Source organism: Pelophylax lessonae, assembly GCF_965119305.1.
Source record: "Pelophylax lessonae genome assembly, chromosome: 3".
Lineage (NCBI taxonomy): Eukaryota > Metazoa > Chordata > Amphibia > Anura > Ranidae > Pelophylax > Pelophylax lessonae.
The window spans coordinates 67,882,978-67,899,206 of NC_138770.1; the positions used below are offsets into that span (position 1 = coordinate 67,882,978).

Sequence of the window (16,229 nt, forward strand, 5' to 3'; positions counted from 1 at the left end):
GGGATAGTATAACCACTCAGTCCAGCAATGTACTGGTATGTCGCTGGAGCTGAAGTGGTTAAGGAGACCATGGGGGGGGGGGGGGGCTTTATTCGACCCCCCCCCCCCCCCCCCCAGTGTATCCCCTGCCCTCCATGGCAGCTAACCAATGTGTGTGTATGTGTGTGTTGTTGAGGGTGGTTGATGAGGTTTGTTCATCTGCTGGACACAAAAGCCAACACTTGGTCTTTTTTTCAGATGGAGAAGTGTTCGGAGAAGAGGACTTGTGGCTCATTGTCGGGGACGGTAAGAACCTGTTGGATGAGAACGATTGGACTTGATGCTGCTATTAGGGGATGGGATTGTAATGATACAGCTGCTATCCTGGCTCAAGTCATCGTCTCGTTTTTCTGGACTTGATTCCCTCTTTCTCCTGATTAATGGGCCCTTCCATCTATTCTCCCCCCCCCCCCCCCCTGCACAGGTGACCGTCACCTTCCATGATGTCGCTGCCTGCTTCGAGGAAGAGGACTGGGAGCTTATGGAGCAATGGCAGCGGGATCTGTACAGGGACGCCATGAAGGAGATTCACTCTGCATTGCATGATCTGGGTGAGTGAGAGAGAGAGAGAAGAAAATGGGGAGGGTGTGAGGGGCTGTAGAGAAGGGGGAGAGAGAGGAAGAGCATGTTCTACCTCATTTACATGTGCCCATGACTTGTGTACACCTCGGGTAAAGGGGGGGGGGGGGGAGTAAAACTGAAGCTCAGTCGCTTGGAGAAGAAGAGGAGAGAGAGAAAAGGGGGAGCGTTAAGGAGAGAGAGGGAGGAGGGGTAAGAGGAGAGATAGAGAAGGGAGGAGGGGTAAGAGGAGAGATAGAGGAGAGATGGAGGGGGAGGGGGAGAGATAGAAAGAAGGGGAGGGGGAGAGATGGAAAGAAGGGGGAGGGGGAGAGATGGAAAGAAGGGGGAGGGGGGAGAGATGGAAAGAAGGGGGAGGGGGAGAGATGGAAAGAAGGGGGAGGGGGAGAGATGGAAAGAAGGGGGAGGGGGAGAGATGGAAAGAAGGGGGAGGGGGAGAGATGGAAAGAAGGGGGGAGGGGGAGAGATGGAAAGAAGGGGGAGGGGGAGAGATGGAAAGAAGGTGGGGGAGGGGGAGAGATGGAAAGAAGGTGGGGGAGGGGGAGAGATGGAAAGAAGGTGGGGGAGGGGGGAGAGATGGAAAGAAGGTGGGGGAGGGGGAGAGATGGAAAGAAGGTGGGGGAGGGGGAGAGATGGAAAGAAGGTGGGGGGAGGGGGAGAGATAGAAAGAAGGTGGGGGGGGGGGGAGAGAGAAAGAAGGTGGGGGGGGGGGGAGAGAGAAAGAAGGTGGGGGGGGGGGAGAGAGAAAGAAGGTGGGGGGGGGGGAGAGAGAAAGAAGGTGGGGGGGGGGGAGAGAGAGAGAAGGTGGGGGGGGGGAGAGAGAGAGAAGGTGGGGGGGGGGGAGAGAGAGAGAAGGTGGGGGGGGGGGAGAGAGAAGGTGGGGGGGGGGAGAGAGAGAGAAGGTGGGGGGGGGGAGAGAGAGAGAAGGTGGGGGGGGGGAGAGAGAGAGAAGGTGGGGGGGGGGAGAGAGAGAGAAGGTGGGGGGGGAGAGAGAGAGAAGGTGGGGGGGGGAGAGAGAGAGAGAAGGTGGGGGGGGGAGGGAGAAGGGGGAGAGAGAAGTGGGGGGGGGGGAGAGAGAGAGAAGGTGGGGGGGGGGAGAGAGAGGGGGGAGAGAGAGAGAAGGTTGGGGGGGGGGGAGAGAGAGAGAAGGGGGAGGTGAGAGAAGGGAGCGGAGAGAGAGGTCTCCCAGCTCACCTGGCCCTAAGCAGGCGGTACCAGGCGGTGTTTGGCCAGTGGTCCTCGGGCAGATGACAGGGGAGGGGGCAGGACAATAGAAGATGTCACACTGCTGATGGTGGCCGCCTAGCTCTGCTGCTAGAGCTCCAAGACGCACTCCAGGACCCGGTGTAGCTACACCGCTTCTTGGGGACGCTGCAAAGGCCTGCTATTCCAGGACAAGGCGACTAACACTGGAGCAGGTAGGGCATCGGTAGCCGAGATGAGAAGCCGGGACCTGGATGAGAGGTGGTGAGGTTGGTGCCAGGCGGGAATGGCAAGGAGAAGACCTGCAGTCTGTACGGGGATTTCTGGCAGCGACGCTGTCCAGCTAGATCGAAGCGTGGTGGGACAAGGAGTGCAGCAGGACGGCATATGAAATGCTGCTAATTTAGATGGCGCTCGTGCTCATTAACGCTGCTTACTCCTGGTGCCAACAGTGAATGGGCTGACAAAAGCTCAGGTGCCACGGCACAATTTCTAGTCACAAGGTGACCTGGCACTTGGGATTAGTTGAGCCCTGGGATAGGTTGTTTATTGCATGGGTGGGATGATGTAGTTGTTGGGATGGATTGTATCCAGCGAGGGTGGAGTTTTGAAGCTAATGGGATAGATTGTGTCCTACAGGAATGGCGCGCTGTAGTTGATGTGTTTTATTGCATCCCCCCCTTAGGTGTGGATCAGTGTATGTTGGAGGATTATGTCCCACAGGGTCAGAGTAGTGTGACCAGTTGGATGGATTATGTCCTGCATGAGTGGGGTCATGTAGTTGGTGGCGGGATTAATTGTATCCAGCAGAGGTGAAACTTTACAGCCAGTGGGACAGATTATGTTCTATAGGAGTTGGGCACTGTAGCTGGTGTCCTCGATTGCTACCTACAGTTGTGAAATGCTGTAGTTGGAGGGATGGGATTATATCCCACAAGGGTGCATTGTTAAAGCCAGTAGGATGGATTATGTTCTGCATGGGTGGGGTCATGTAGTTGGTGGAATGGATGGTGTTCTGCAGGGGTGAGAGGATGCAGCTGGTAGGATGGCTTGCTTCCTGCAAAGGTATGATGTTGAAGACAATGTGATGGGTTATCTCTTGCATGGGGTGGGGTAATGTATTTGGGTAAGTAGATTGTGTCCCCCAGGAGTGGGGTGGTTAGGGCTGCTGGAGAATTAGTGTGCAATCATTATGGGTTGTGACCTCTGACCCCTTCAGTCTTTAGTAACTCAGTTCCTCTTCTGTGACCCCAGGGTACCGGATCCTCAACCCGGATCTCCTGGTGAAGATCGAGAAATCCAGAGAACGTTTCCAGGACCACAGCCAGTCAACAAGTGAGCTGCCCCCCTCACAACACTCCCTCACACACGCCGGGTGATTACTGTGAGATGTTTTTGTCTTTTGGTCAGTCCTTCCTCTTGCTTTCAGCAGATTGTCATTTTAAAGAACTAGTTCACCCTCCAAAAAATTGGCACTATCTGTCTTTGTGTCATTCTACAGATACTGGCTTACTCATAGAAGGACTTCTGCTAGGACATTTAGGGATAAATCGGGATTAGATCAGGGTTTCTTAACCAGGGTTCCATGGAAGCCCAGGGTTTCTCCTGAGGTTGCTAGGGGTTCCTTGAGCAATGGGCAATTTCTGCCTCTCCAATAAGTTCCCAGTGATACCATGGTTCCTTTTTAGCTATCTGTAAGGGGGGTAATTTTTCCCAATGATGACAAGAAAAAGGAGCGTTCTTCCCACTGACTGTCACACTAATGTGTCATGAGTTGTAGATTTCTCAATTTTTAGCAGGGGTTCCACAGAACCATACATTTATTTCAAGGGTTCCTCTGAAAAAGGTTGAGAGAGGCTGGGTTAGATCCTCTGCCTAGTTTTATTGCTTTTATTCCTCCCATTCCTTCCTCTACTGACACTGTCTATTGGGGTGGAGAAAGGTGTCACTAGGACAGGAAGTAGAGGTTAATCATTACAGTCCTGGATCAGACCTCAATAAAAAGAGATATCCGCTGAGACTGCTTGAGTGATATTTGCCTCTCTTTGGACAGTGATGGCAGTTGGTGGCCCTTAGCCATCACATCAGAAAAAATAAACACCCTAGTAATAAGTCAAGAAGGGGCCTTTCAGACAAATCATTACCTGCTGTTATGTAGGCGGCCAGGAGACAGTATAAACAGGTGGTTAAGCCACCGTTTGCCCCCCCCCCCTCCCACCATCCTGACTACTTGCGTAAAACTATTGCACAGCTGGAGGGGACTATAAACATGCCATGGCAAGTATAACGCAGCTTGTCAAGTTTAATAGGCAGTGCAACATGTCATACCCATGCACCTCCCAACACATTTCAGTTGAAAACCCAAGTGTGAGATTTGAGACATTGACCATTCCGGCATCTTTGTTTTGTTTATTTTATAATGGGGATGGAAGAAGGGAATGAGTGGTATACTCCTCTGGCTCACCTAGGTTCAACTGGGACACTTTGCAGAAAAATGCCTGTTAGCGCGGTCTTGACGCCAGCTGAATGCCGACCAACGCTTCCTGGCGCTTGAAGATACTGTTTCACTGAACTGTGCTAGAACTTCAACTTTAGCACTCTGGTTACCTCAGAAGATCCAGGACTATAGTGCACTTGACTCTTGACACTCTGTTTAGCCTAAAAGTCCAGTGAACAGCTCCCTCCAGCCCTTCACTGACTGAGGTAGCTCCTTGTAACTGCTTGTGCTGCTGCAACTCTTAACACTGTACACTGCACGCTGTACACTCAACTCTTCAGGGCCCAAACTCTGGCGCCCCCTTTACACTTCAGGGTCCTCTGACTAGGGACCCCCTTTACTGCTAGCTAGCTCCTGGATCCCAGGGACCTTCACCAGAGTGGTCCCCTCTAGACTAGGCAGACCCCCAGGGGTAGTTCACAGTACTTACGAACTTGGAATTATTTCCTGGAACTGGGCCTCTCTTTCTCCGCTGGTCCGCGGCACACCGGATCCTCTCTGCAGCCCAGCTCAGCTCTGTGCTCTCAGGCAAGCCACCTGAGACACCCGATCCTTCTGACAGGAGAAGAGACAGTTGTACTCTCCCTCCTGGGACTCTGCTTCCCGCCAAAGACCTGCGTCATGCGCTCCCCTCAAACTTATACCCACTCCCAGAATCCTCTGCTGCAGAATCTGCCTTCCTGGGTAGATACAGGCCTGAATGTGCCACTGATTGGGTTTCCTCCACTGCCCAATGAGAATCCTCTCATGGAGCCAGTGGGGAGACTCCCCTCTCAGCAGCCACACCTGGGAGACATGACAGCCCAGCTGAAATCATGGCCCTACTGTTAGACAGCCAAGGCCCACTATACTTTTGCCTAGCACCTACCTTGTAGGGTGCTACATCCATTTGAATCAAATGAGCAGCTCTGCCACTGTAGGCCCAATGTCTGGCTTGTGTTTGCAGTGCATCAGTTCCATTTCAACCACTTTTGGACCGGAAGGATTTCCCCCCTAATGACCAGGCCATTTTTTTACGATTCGGCACTGTGTTACTTTAACGGAAAGTTGCGCGGTTGTGCTACGCTGTACCCAAATAAAATTGTTGTCCTTTTCTTTACCTACAAATAGAGCTTTCTTTTGGTGGTATTTGATCACCTGTGCAGTTTTTATTTTTTGCGCTATAAACTAGTGATCGACCGATATCGTTTTTTGTTGCCGATACCGATATTTTGGCAATCGCATATCGGTATTGGCCGATATTTTTGTACATTTAAAATTTTGCAGAATAAACACACATTTCGACAAAAATCCTGTTACTGAACATGTAAAACTTTATTTATTACCATTTTTAACATTAAGAGCTTGTTCTTCACACCTTAACTGCATGAGAACTGATAGGAAAATTTCAATTGCAGGGACATCAGTTTCACATCATCTGATAAATAAACTACTGCATCACTCAACTGCAATAATTTTAAATCCCTACTGCAGTGCAGTCAGTGCAAAACTGCTAGAAAAAAAGCTAGGCAAAAGCTAGACAGTGGATTGGAGCCAATGGACTACCTCTGCAGTAGGGCACTCACTGCAACTACTGCTAGAAAAAAAGCTAATCATTAGTGACTCTGACTCTTTGTCCTGACCAGCAGTCAGTCGTGAATGAGAGTGAGTTGCTAGCATTCTCTGGTTGCAGCATAGCCTTTACTTTGTCAACGACCTTTTGGTGAATCTTTCCCAGCATTTCTGTTCGATAATACAGGTCCCTCTCAAAACATTAGCATATTGTGATAAAGTTCATTATTTTCTGTAATGTACTGATAAACATTAGACTTTCATATATTTTAGATTCATTACACACAACTGAAGTAGTGCAAGCCTTTTATTGTTTTAATATTGATGATTTTGGCATACAGCTCATGAAAACCCAAAATTCCTATCTCAAAAAATTAGCATTTCATGAAAAGGTTCTCTAAACGAGCTATTAACCTAATCATCTGAATCAACTAATTAACTCTAAACACCTGCAAAAGATTCCTGAGGCTTTTAAAAACTCCCAGCCTGGTTCATTACTCAAAACCGCAATCATGGGTAAGACTGCCGACCTGACTGCTGTCCAGAAGGCCATCATTGACACCCTCAAGCAAGAGGGTAAGACGCAGAAATACATTTCTGAACGAATAGGCTGTTCCCAGAGTGCTGTATCAAGGCACCTCAGTGGGAAGTCTGTGGGAAGGAAAAAGTGTGGCAGAAAACGCTGCACAACGAGAAGAGGTGACCGGACCCTGAGGAAGATTGTGAAGAAGGACCGATTCCAGACCTTGGGGGACCTGCGGAAGCAGTGGACTGAGTCGGGAGTAGAAACATCTAGAGCCACCGTGTACAGGCTTGTGCATGAAATGGGCTACAGGTGCCGCATTCCCCAGGTCAAGCCCCTTTTGAACCAGAAACAGCGGCAGAAGCGCCTGACCTGGGCTACAGAGAAGCAGCACTGGACTGTTGCTCAGTGGTCCAAAGTACTTTTTTCGGATGAAAGCAAATTTTGCATGGGGACTGGGGAGAGGGAAATGCAAAAATGCCTGAAGTCCAGTGTCAAGTACCCACAGTCAGTGATGGTCTGGGGTGCCATGTCAGCTGCTGGTGTTGGTCCACTGTGTTTTATCAAGGGCAGGGTCAATGCAGCTAGCTATCAGGAGATTTTGGAGCACTTCATGCTTCCATCTGCTGAAAAGCTTTATGGAGATGAAGATTTCATTTTTCAGCACGACCTGGCACCTGCTCACAGTGCCAAAACCATTGGTAAATGGTTTACTGACCATGGTATTACTGTGCTCAATTGGCCTGCCAACTCTCCTGACCTGAACCCCATAGAGAATCTGTGGGATGTTGTGAAGAGAAAGTTGGAGAGACGCAAGACCCAACACTCTGGATGAGCTCAAGGCCGCTATCGAAGCATCCTGGGCCTCCATAACACCTCAGCAGTGCCACAGGCTGATCATCTCCATGCCACGCCGCATTGATGCAGTCATTTCTGCAAAAGGATTCCTGACCAAGTATTGAGTGCATAACTGAACATAATTATTTGAAGGTTGACTTTTTTTTGTATTAACACTTTTTTTTTTTTTTTTTCTTTTATTGGTCGGATGAAATATGCTAATTTTTTGAGATAGGAATTTTGGGTTTTCATGAGCTGTATGCCAAAATCATCAATATTAAAACAATAAAAGGCTTGCACTACTTCAGTTGTGTGTAATGAATCTAAAATATATGAAAGTCTAATGTTTATCAGTACATTACAGAAAATAATGAACTTTATCACAATATGCTTATTTTTTGAGAGGGACCTGTACTTCTTACTTTTCAGTGTGTAGCTTGGCTCAAGTATGGACATCAACCGCTTAAATCCTGAGTAATAGTAACCAGCCATATTACTGATCCCATGCTTATGTTGCTTGCACATGTGTTGCACACTGCTGCTTTTCCTGGAGAAGGTTGAGACGAGAAATAGTCCCAGACCACACTTTACTTTCTCTCCTCATCCATCTTCATTGCAATTTGAAAAAGACAAAAAAGTTAAAAAAAAAAAAAAATGGTTTGCTGGCACCATGTTGTGGGTCAGTGGCTGACACCTGGCAGTGTGGGTGGATTGGTGGCTGACGCCTGGCGATGTGGGTGGCTGGCTGGCACCCTGTTGTGGGTTGATGGCTCACGCCTAGCAGTGTGGGTGGCTTGCTTGCTGGCACCCTGTTTTGGCTGGCTGACTGCTGTCACCCTGTTGTGGGTTGGTGGCTGACACCTGGCAGTGTGGGTGGCTTGTGCTTCTACTCTGTTGTGGGGTGGGTGGCTGCTGTCACCCTGTTGTGGGTCAGTGGCTGACGCCTGGCAGTGTGGAGTGGCTTGCTTGCTGGCACTCTGTTGTGGGCTGGCTGCTGTCACCCTGCTGTGGGTTGGTGGCTGACGCCTGGCAGTGTGGCTGGCTGGCTTGTTGGCACCCTGTTGTGGTGTGGCTGGCTGCTGTCACCCGGTTGTGGGTTGGTGGCTGACGCCTGGCAGTGTGGCTGGCTTGGTGTCACCCTGTGGTTGGTGGCTGGCTTGGTGTCACCCTGTGGTGGATGGCTGGTTTGCTCGCTGGAACCCTGTTCTGTTGTGGTCAGATGGCTGGCACCCTTTGGTGGGTGGCTGAGGCCAGGGCCTGTGGGTGGATGGCTGGCACTGTGACCGGGCTGCAGCTGGCTGCACAGTGCACACGAGGCCGTCCGAGGCGTAGGAGGCGGCCTTAGAAGGCAGAGGATGTGTGCAGCATGCAGTGAAATGACGTGATGTATGGGCCGCGCAGGTGTGGGAGGCGGTCTTAGAAGGCAGAATGCGTGCAGTGCAACATACACAATGACATCACAAAAATATCGGTAACTTCAGAGGCCGATTCCGATATATCGGGGAAAGTGCATATCGGCCCCCGATACATCTCTCTACTATAAACAGTGACAATTCTTTTTTTTTTTTTTTTTTTTTTTCCCATCCTTTTAGGCCAATTTGTATTCTGCTACCCATGTTTGGTAAAGAAAAATCCCAATAAGCGTATTTTGATTGGTTTGCGCAAAAGTTATCGCGTCTACTAACTAGGGGATATATTTTTCATTTTTTTTATTTTTCTAGAAATGGCGGCGAATTGTAGCAGTACTGCGACATTGCGAGGAAAGATCAGACCTCTAACTGACATTTTTGACACTTTTGGGGGTACCAGTGACATTACTACAGTAATCAGTGCTAAAAATATGCACTGTTACTGTACTATTGACACTGGCAGGGAAGGGGGTTAACCCAGGGGCGATCAAAGGGTTAAGTGTGAGACTAGGAGTGTTTTCTAACTGTATGGGGGAGGGACTTGTAAAATGATCATAGAGACCTGTGATCCTATAGAGAAGGATCAGAGTCGCTCTGTGTTCATTTCAGAGAGAACGGTCGCATGTGTTTACAACAGCAGAGCGTCGTTCTCTCTCAGCGGGGAGTGATCCTGGGTGCCCGGCGGCAATCACAGCCACCTGCCCCGTGGATCAGCATCCCCACTGCCTAGTGGGCGCGCGCTCGCAGCCGAGACAGCCTGCCTAGTATATGTGCGGTGGGTGGTCGGCAAGTGGTTAAATTCGGCAAAGATATAAAAAAAATGCAACCACGCACCCAGGAGGCAATCCTGTCCTGCATGGTTCTAGAAGGTCCTGCTTAGCCAGCCTCGGATCCACCACATATTGCTTTTCAGAGACGGCCGCTAGCCTTTGGTAGGATGTTTCACTTTGAAAAGTTTACATTTGAGTTTTTCCTGCTCTTTGCGATGGTTTTGGGTCCTCCGCTGGTGCTCCTGGCTCCTCCTCCTCTTTTCGAAGTTCCCACATAGTAAGCTGCTTGCTATAGGGGCACTTATGCGTGCTCAGTCCCATGCCTCGCTGTGTGTCCATTAGATATACAGAACGGGTTTTGGCCCACCCCCTTTTCCCTCCTCATTGGCTTTGAGCTGAGATTGACAATGGCTCCCACTGCTGTTAACTAATCCAGGAGGCAGAGACCCTGGAGAGCAGCCACTCTCATGCATATCTCTGGATCATGATCAGGCAAGTGTCTGCTCTGTCCTGCGGAACGACGTAACTGTATGTCACTTCGCAGGACCCCTAGTGGGGGCACACGCGTGCTGATTGGCCACAGGTGGAGTAAATCAGCGGGTGCCTGATGTCCACGGCTGCTGCCGGGCACCTGCGATCACTCCCCGTGGAGACAGAACGGCAGTCTGCTGTTGTAAACACGGCAGACCGATGTTCTGTCAGTAATGAACACAGGGATCTTGTGTTCCTCTTAGTTAGGAACACAGGTCTCTGTGTTCATTAAGTAAAGGCATCCCCCCCTCCACAGTTAGAAAGCACCCCCTAGGGACACATTTAGCCCTTTGATCGCCCCTGGCATTGACCCCCTCCCCTGCCACTGTCAGTACAGTAACAGTGCATATTTGTAGCCCTGATTACTGTAGTAATGTCGCTGGTCCTCCCCCCAAAAAAATGTCAGGAGTCAGATCTGTCCGCCGCAATGTCGCAGTCCTGCTAAAAATCGCTGATCGCCGCCATTATTATAAAAATTACAAATCTTTCCCTTAGTTTGTAGATGCAATTAAGATTTCGCACACCAATCAATATACTTATTGGGATTTTTTTTTTTACCAAAAATATATAGCCGAATACAAATTGGCCTAAAATGATGAAAAAATTAAATTTTTCCATTATGGTTTTTTTTTTTTTGGGAATGTTATATAGCAGAAAGTAAAAAGCATTTTTTTTTTTTTTCAGAATTGTTCGTTTTTTTTTTTTGTGTAATCTTTATTTAAAATTTCTGCAAGTAACAAACAGTAAAGTACAAGAAAGGAACATGACAAGAGGAAATGGAGAGCATAATGCACATAACTGAACAAAATGGCAATGGAGAAAACTGAAGTGCAATTTAGTACAGTAAAAGCCCAAGCCCAGCCCAAACCAGTGTGGCAGCAGGGTCCCCCTAGGTCCGGGCATTCAGACCCATAATTCCTCCTCCGAAGAGCCAGGAGAGGGGAATCCCCACCCCCAGGTATCAAAAACATCCATAAAAAACTCTAGCATAACGGGCAATCCAGGCCCACCGTTTCAGGGTGGGCAGCAAAAAAGTGCCCAAAGAAAAACCCAAAACAAAAAAGGAGTAGGTTTCTGCCAAAATGGTCAAACAAAGGGTGTCCACGCCCGGCTCCAGCGGCAAAGCAATCGGCAACAGTCGCAAACAGGTTGAAGGTGAATTTCGAGGGCCATTGAACCAGCTGTTGAAATGAGGGATCGGCCAGGTCTAAGGTTGAGGATACCGTTAGCGAGTCAGGGGCGTAAAGCTGCCACTGCATCAAAGAAGCGTCAAACCTATCCCGGGCGGCCCTACACAGCCATCCACTCCTCAGCCTCCATTATCTCTTTCACCTTGCGCAGCCAGTCTGCCTCACTAGGAATGCAAGGGGTTTTACAATGAACAGGTATGAGGCGCTTGGCAGCATTGAGCAGGTGCGGGAGGGCGCTCCATTTATAACTAGGGATGGGAACAGGAGGGGCATGCAGGAGGTAAAGCTCCAGTGAGTCAGGCAGGTCCAGACCCAATCCATCCAGAATGTGTCTCTGTACCATCTCCCAAAAATGCCTGATCAGGGGGCACGTCCACCAGATATGAAGAAGTGTCGCCGCAGCCCTCTGAGACAATGGGGGAAAATCTAAACAGTCACAGGGACCCGGTACCATCTCATAAGCAGTTTATAAATATTCTTCTGCATTTTGGAATCCACTGAGCTAGCATGTGTCGGGCGGTATAGTCGCTGGAGTTGATCCGAAGTAAACTCAAAGTGCAAGTCCCGCTCCCATTCTCTAATAAAATATGGCTTGGGGGAAGGTTTAGCTGCTTCCAGAAGCTTGTATAGGACCGAGATCAAATGCGGCTGCAGGTCGCAGGCCACCCAAAGGCGTTCAAAGTCAGTGAGCTTGGTTCTAATCTGGGCTATCCGCCGAACGGAGGCCACAAAATGCGTCAGTTGGTGGTATCTCCAAAAATCAAAGGGGAAACCACCATAGCGGTCCCTCAGTGTGGTCAGGGGGACCAGGACCCCATTAATCAGAAAACAATCTAGACCGACCTCGCCATCCCGTACCCAAGTGCCAAGAGAGAACAACTGCTCGCCTGGATCAAACCATGGGAAGCCCCCCACCGGGGCCAGCGGGGAAGTAGAGGGAGCCAATGCCAGGGATCCATTCAGTTTATCCCAGATTTTACGCAAATGGGTAGTCAAAGGGGATACCCAATGTGACAGGCCCCTGTTCCCAGCTGGTATCCAGGGGGCGTACGCCAAGTTGCGACCCGCGGCTGTTTTTTCCAAGGTAGTCCACGTTTTAGAGGAAGCCTGAAACCGCCAGTCCAGCAAAAATTGGAAGAGCCAAAGCCCAATAGTACCGGAGGACATCAGGCAGGCCAAGGACCTCCATTCCTCTTAGACCTCTGTAACAGCTTAACTGCTAGCCGAGGCCGCCTCTTGCCCCCCCATACAAATTTGATAAAGAGGCTCCTAAGTTTGGCAAAAAAGCATCTAGGAAGGGGCACAGGGATCAACTGCAGGAGAAACACCCGGGGGAGGACAGTCCTTTTAAGAATATTTGTGCGGCCAACCCAGGTGAAAGAGGACCTATCGCAGGAGCCAAGGTCCGCTTGAATCCTCCGAAAAAGTGGGGCATAATTACATGCGTACAAGGAGTCCAGGGACCGGGTAAGTTGAATGCCCAAGTATCTCAGAGGAAGTAGTCCACACACAGGGGAAAGACTCCTTCAGTGCAGTTCCCATAGTTTGGGGTACAGTAATTGGCAAGATTTCCGACTTGGAATGGTTCATCTTAAAATTTGAGATTCTACCATATGCCGAGAGTTCCTCCATCAGTTTAGGCAGCGAGATGACCGGGTTCACCACATGGAACATGATGTCATCCGCATACGCGGAGAGCTTGTGCTCCGTGGAGCCCACTCGGACCCCCTCGATGTCCGAATTCGCCCTCACCCTCCTGAGCAGAGGTTTCAGGACCAGTGCAAATAAGAGTGGCGAAAGAGGACAGCCCTGTCGCATGCCATTCCGGATGGGGAACGTCTCAGACAGCCAGTAACCCTGACCTGAGCCAGTGGGGATGTTTAAAGCGCAGAGATCCAACTCAACATATGGGGGCCCAGACCCAGCTTCCGCAGAACAGCAGTGAGAAAGTTCCAATTGACCCGATCGAAAGCTTTCTCAGAGTCCGTCCAAAGCAGTACGGGGGCTGGGGGGGTCACGCGTACGAGCCCAGTAAATGAGGTGCAGAGCACGGACAGAGTTATCCCTGGCCTACCGACCCTTAACATATCCCTGAACATGTCTGATCAGGGTGCACAACGTCGGTAACCAAGCTCTTGAGCCAATTCACCAGAATCTTGGCAAACAGCTTAAAGTCCGTGTTCAAGAGCGTGATCGGGTGGTAATTTTGCGGCAGGATATGATCTTTCCCCTCCTTCAGCAGGACTTTAATATGGGCCGGTGACATGTCTCTGGGTGGTGACCTTCTGAGGCAAGAGCGTTGAAAAGAGTACACATAGGGGTCTGGAGTTGCGGGAAGAATTTCAGATAATACGCCTTGGTAAGACCGTTGCTTGCCAACTGTCAACTAAGCCGTGGCTCCGAAGGGATTTGTGAAAGTGTCATAGGAAGGCATAAGAATGGGTCGAACGGCCCGCTGACACATCCAAAGAGGGGTCAGGGCATACATTAAAGTCCCCTCCCAATACCAAGTGGCCCTCACGGGAACTGTCCAGGAGCTCCAGTACCTTGTCTAGGAAGGTTATCTGTTGGGAGTTGGGGGCATACAGCATGGTGAACGTATAGTGCCCTTGAGAAACACAAAGCGGCCCTGGGGGTCAGATTGATGTGCTGACATCTGGAAAGGGAAGCTCTTGTGTATCCAATGGCAGTCCCCCGGGACTTAGACGTCGGGGAGTTGCTCAGGTACCACTGGGGGTACAGGTGTCCTGGCAGCCTAGGGGTAGAGGTAACTGTAAAACGAGTCTCTTGCAGGAAGACCACCTGCGCCCTAAGGCGCTTCAGCTCGAGCCATAATCTACTACGTTTATCGGGAAAGCAGAGGCCCCGGACATTGTATGACACTACCTTAGCCTCCGCCATGATACAGGAAAGACACCCGCCAGAAGGACAGCCACTGAAGCGTGGACACTCACAGATCTAAATCAAAAAAATGCGGCAGAAAAAACCAGGAGAAACATTAAAATACATATAATTAAGAAGCATGAAAAACATGAAACACAGCAACCTGGAAAGAAATTCCGGACAGTGGGACCAGAGGCAGGCAGTAGACCCCCCCCTTCCCTGCCCCCCCCCCCCCCCCCCAACAAGTGAGAAGCTGCCCCGGCCAGACACGGGTGCCCACATGACGGCTAGTACCCATAGGTAGTAGTAAAAAGGGTAAGGCCTATATGGGAAACGTGATCAGACACGAGGAGCAGAACCCAGCACAGTCCCCGCATGTCAGGGTGCTAGGTAACACATTAGTCCATGGAGAAAAGAAAGAACCACATACAGTCATTAGGTAGCAGGCCGTTCATAGAGGGGCAGCATCTTAAGGCAGCAGCCCCCGCTGGGAGGCCATGGCGAAAGAAAAATCAAACGCCAGCAGAGAAAAAAAAAAAGAAGGAAGCAGTTCCAGGTGGTTGAATGAGAGTCGGGTGGAGCCACCCCAGAGGGGTGTTTGCAGCCCCTAGAGCCCTGCTTGGCCCGGGCAGGGAGCCTCGGGCCGGCAGCCGGCGGGAAAGTAATATTGGAGTCATGGAGCCAGGCCACAAGGTCAAGATCCAGGTGTGACAGGAACTTAGGAAGGTCGTCCTTAGTGCAGAGTACTGCTGACTTGCCATCTCTTTCGGCTTGAAGGCTAAAGGGGAAACCCCAGCGATAAGTAGCTCCTGCAGCTCTTAGGGACTCCAGAAAGGGCTGGAGCGCCCGCCGCTGCATCAGAGTGCGCCTCGACAAGTCCTGATAAAAGAATAGGTGGGCGCCATCAAAATCAAAGAAAGGGCGTTTGCGCATACGTTGCATAATCTGTTCCTTAACCACTTGCCGACTGCCGCATGACTATTTACTGCGTCAGTCAGCCGCTCCTGGGCAAAGTGATGTAGACCTACGTCGCTTGCCCACGAGCCTGTAGGGGGCGAGCTCCCGCCCTTGCTCATTCCCTGCCTTCCCCGCGCGTGTGACCGGCGGCTCTGATGTCCGCCGGCCATTTGCTATCTTCCACAGGAGAGGGAGAAGGACGGACGGCTGAAGTAACACAGCCGTCTGTCATACTCCCTGATGTAAGCACAGAGGCTATGCGATCCTGCTATGTAGGATCGTATGTCTCTGTGGTTACATCACAAGCTACGCCCCCCCACAGTTAGAATCACGCTCCTAGGGACACACTTAACCCCTTGATCACCAATGAAGTTAACCCCTTCCCTGCCAGTGTCAATTTGACAGTAACCGTGCATATGTAAGGCACTGATTACTGTAGTAATGTCACTGGTAACCCCAAAAATGTCAGTCAGGGGTCCGATCTGTCTGCCGCAATGTCGCAGTCCCACAAAAAAAAAAAAAAAAATGCAGACTACCGCCATTACTAGTTTAAAAAAAAAAAAAACAATAAAAATGACAAATCTTTCCCGTAGTTAGTAAATGCAATAACTTTTGCGCAAAACCAATCAAAATATGCTTATTGGGATATTTTTGGTATTTAGATATTTATGTAATTAGATTTTTTTTTTTTTTTTTTTTTTTTTAGAATTTCATATAAAAAAAAAATGTGAAAAATTTTATTTTTCAAAATTGTCGTGCTTTTTTTTGTTTATAACGCAAAAATAAAAATCGCACAGGTGATCAAATACCACCAAAAGAAAGCTCTGTGGGGAAAAAAGGACATCAATTTAATTTGGGTACAGCGTCGCACGTTCGCAATTGTCCGTTGAAGTCACGCAGTGCCGAATCGCAAAATAGGGCCTGGTCTTTGAGCAGCCAAATCCTCCGGGGCTGAAGTGGTTAAGGCTGTATCAGTGCAATTTGCAGATAATGTCCCTGGGATTGTCTGCATCTTGTGAAGGCGGCCAAAAAGCCCTGTGAGCCCTGTCAATCTCCACAGGTTCAGTAGCTGGCAGGGTCAGGATTTCCCTAAAGATATCCTGCAGGGTGGGAATGATGTCTTTAGCGGCCTTAGCTTCAGGCAACCCCTAATTCTGATGTTAGAACGCCTGCTGCAGTTTTCATAGTTATCCAGCTGACAAATGAGGGCCTCAATACGCTGGTCCTGAGCCCTAAATTTCTCCCGGAACTGTGCCATGG

The 16,229-nt window shown here is 49.9% G+C and overlaps 1 protein-coding gene across 2 annotated transcripts in view; it reads left to right on the forward strand.

Annotated features, from left to right (window-relative positions):
* Positions 1-236: 236 nt before the first annotated feature.
* The window catches only part of LOC309550884 (uncharacterized protein), a 59,485-nt gene continuing 43,492 nt past the window's right edge, over positions 237-16,229 (forward strand). The window contains exons 1-3 of one of the 2 annotated variants that reach the window (XM_082251261.1): positions 237-285; positions 464-590; positions 3,076-3,156. In XM_082251261.1, the coding sequence (XP_082107387.1) occupies positions 238-285; positions 464-590; positions 3,076-3,156 (256 nt within the window). In that variant the 5' untranslated portion in view covers position 237. Of the gene's footprint in view, positions 591-3,075; positions 3,157-16,229 lie in introns of both variants that reach the window. The other variant, XM_082251260.1, reaches the window with a different exon arrangement.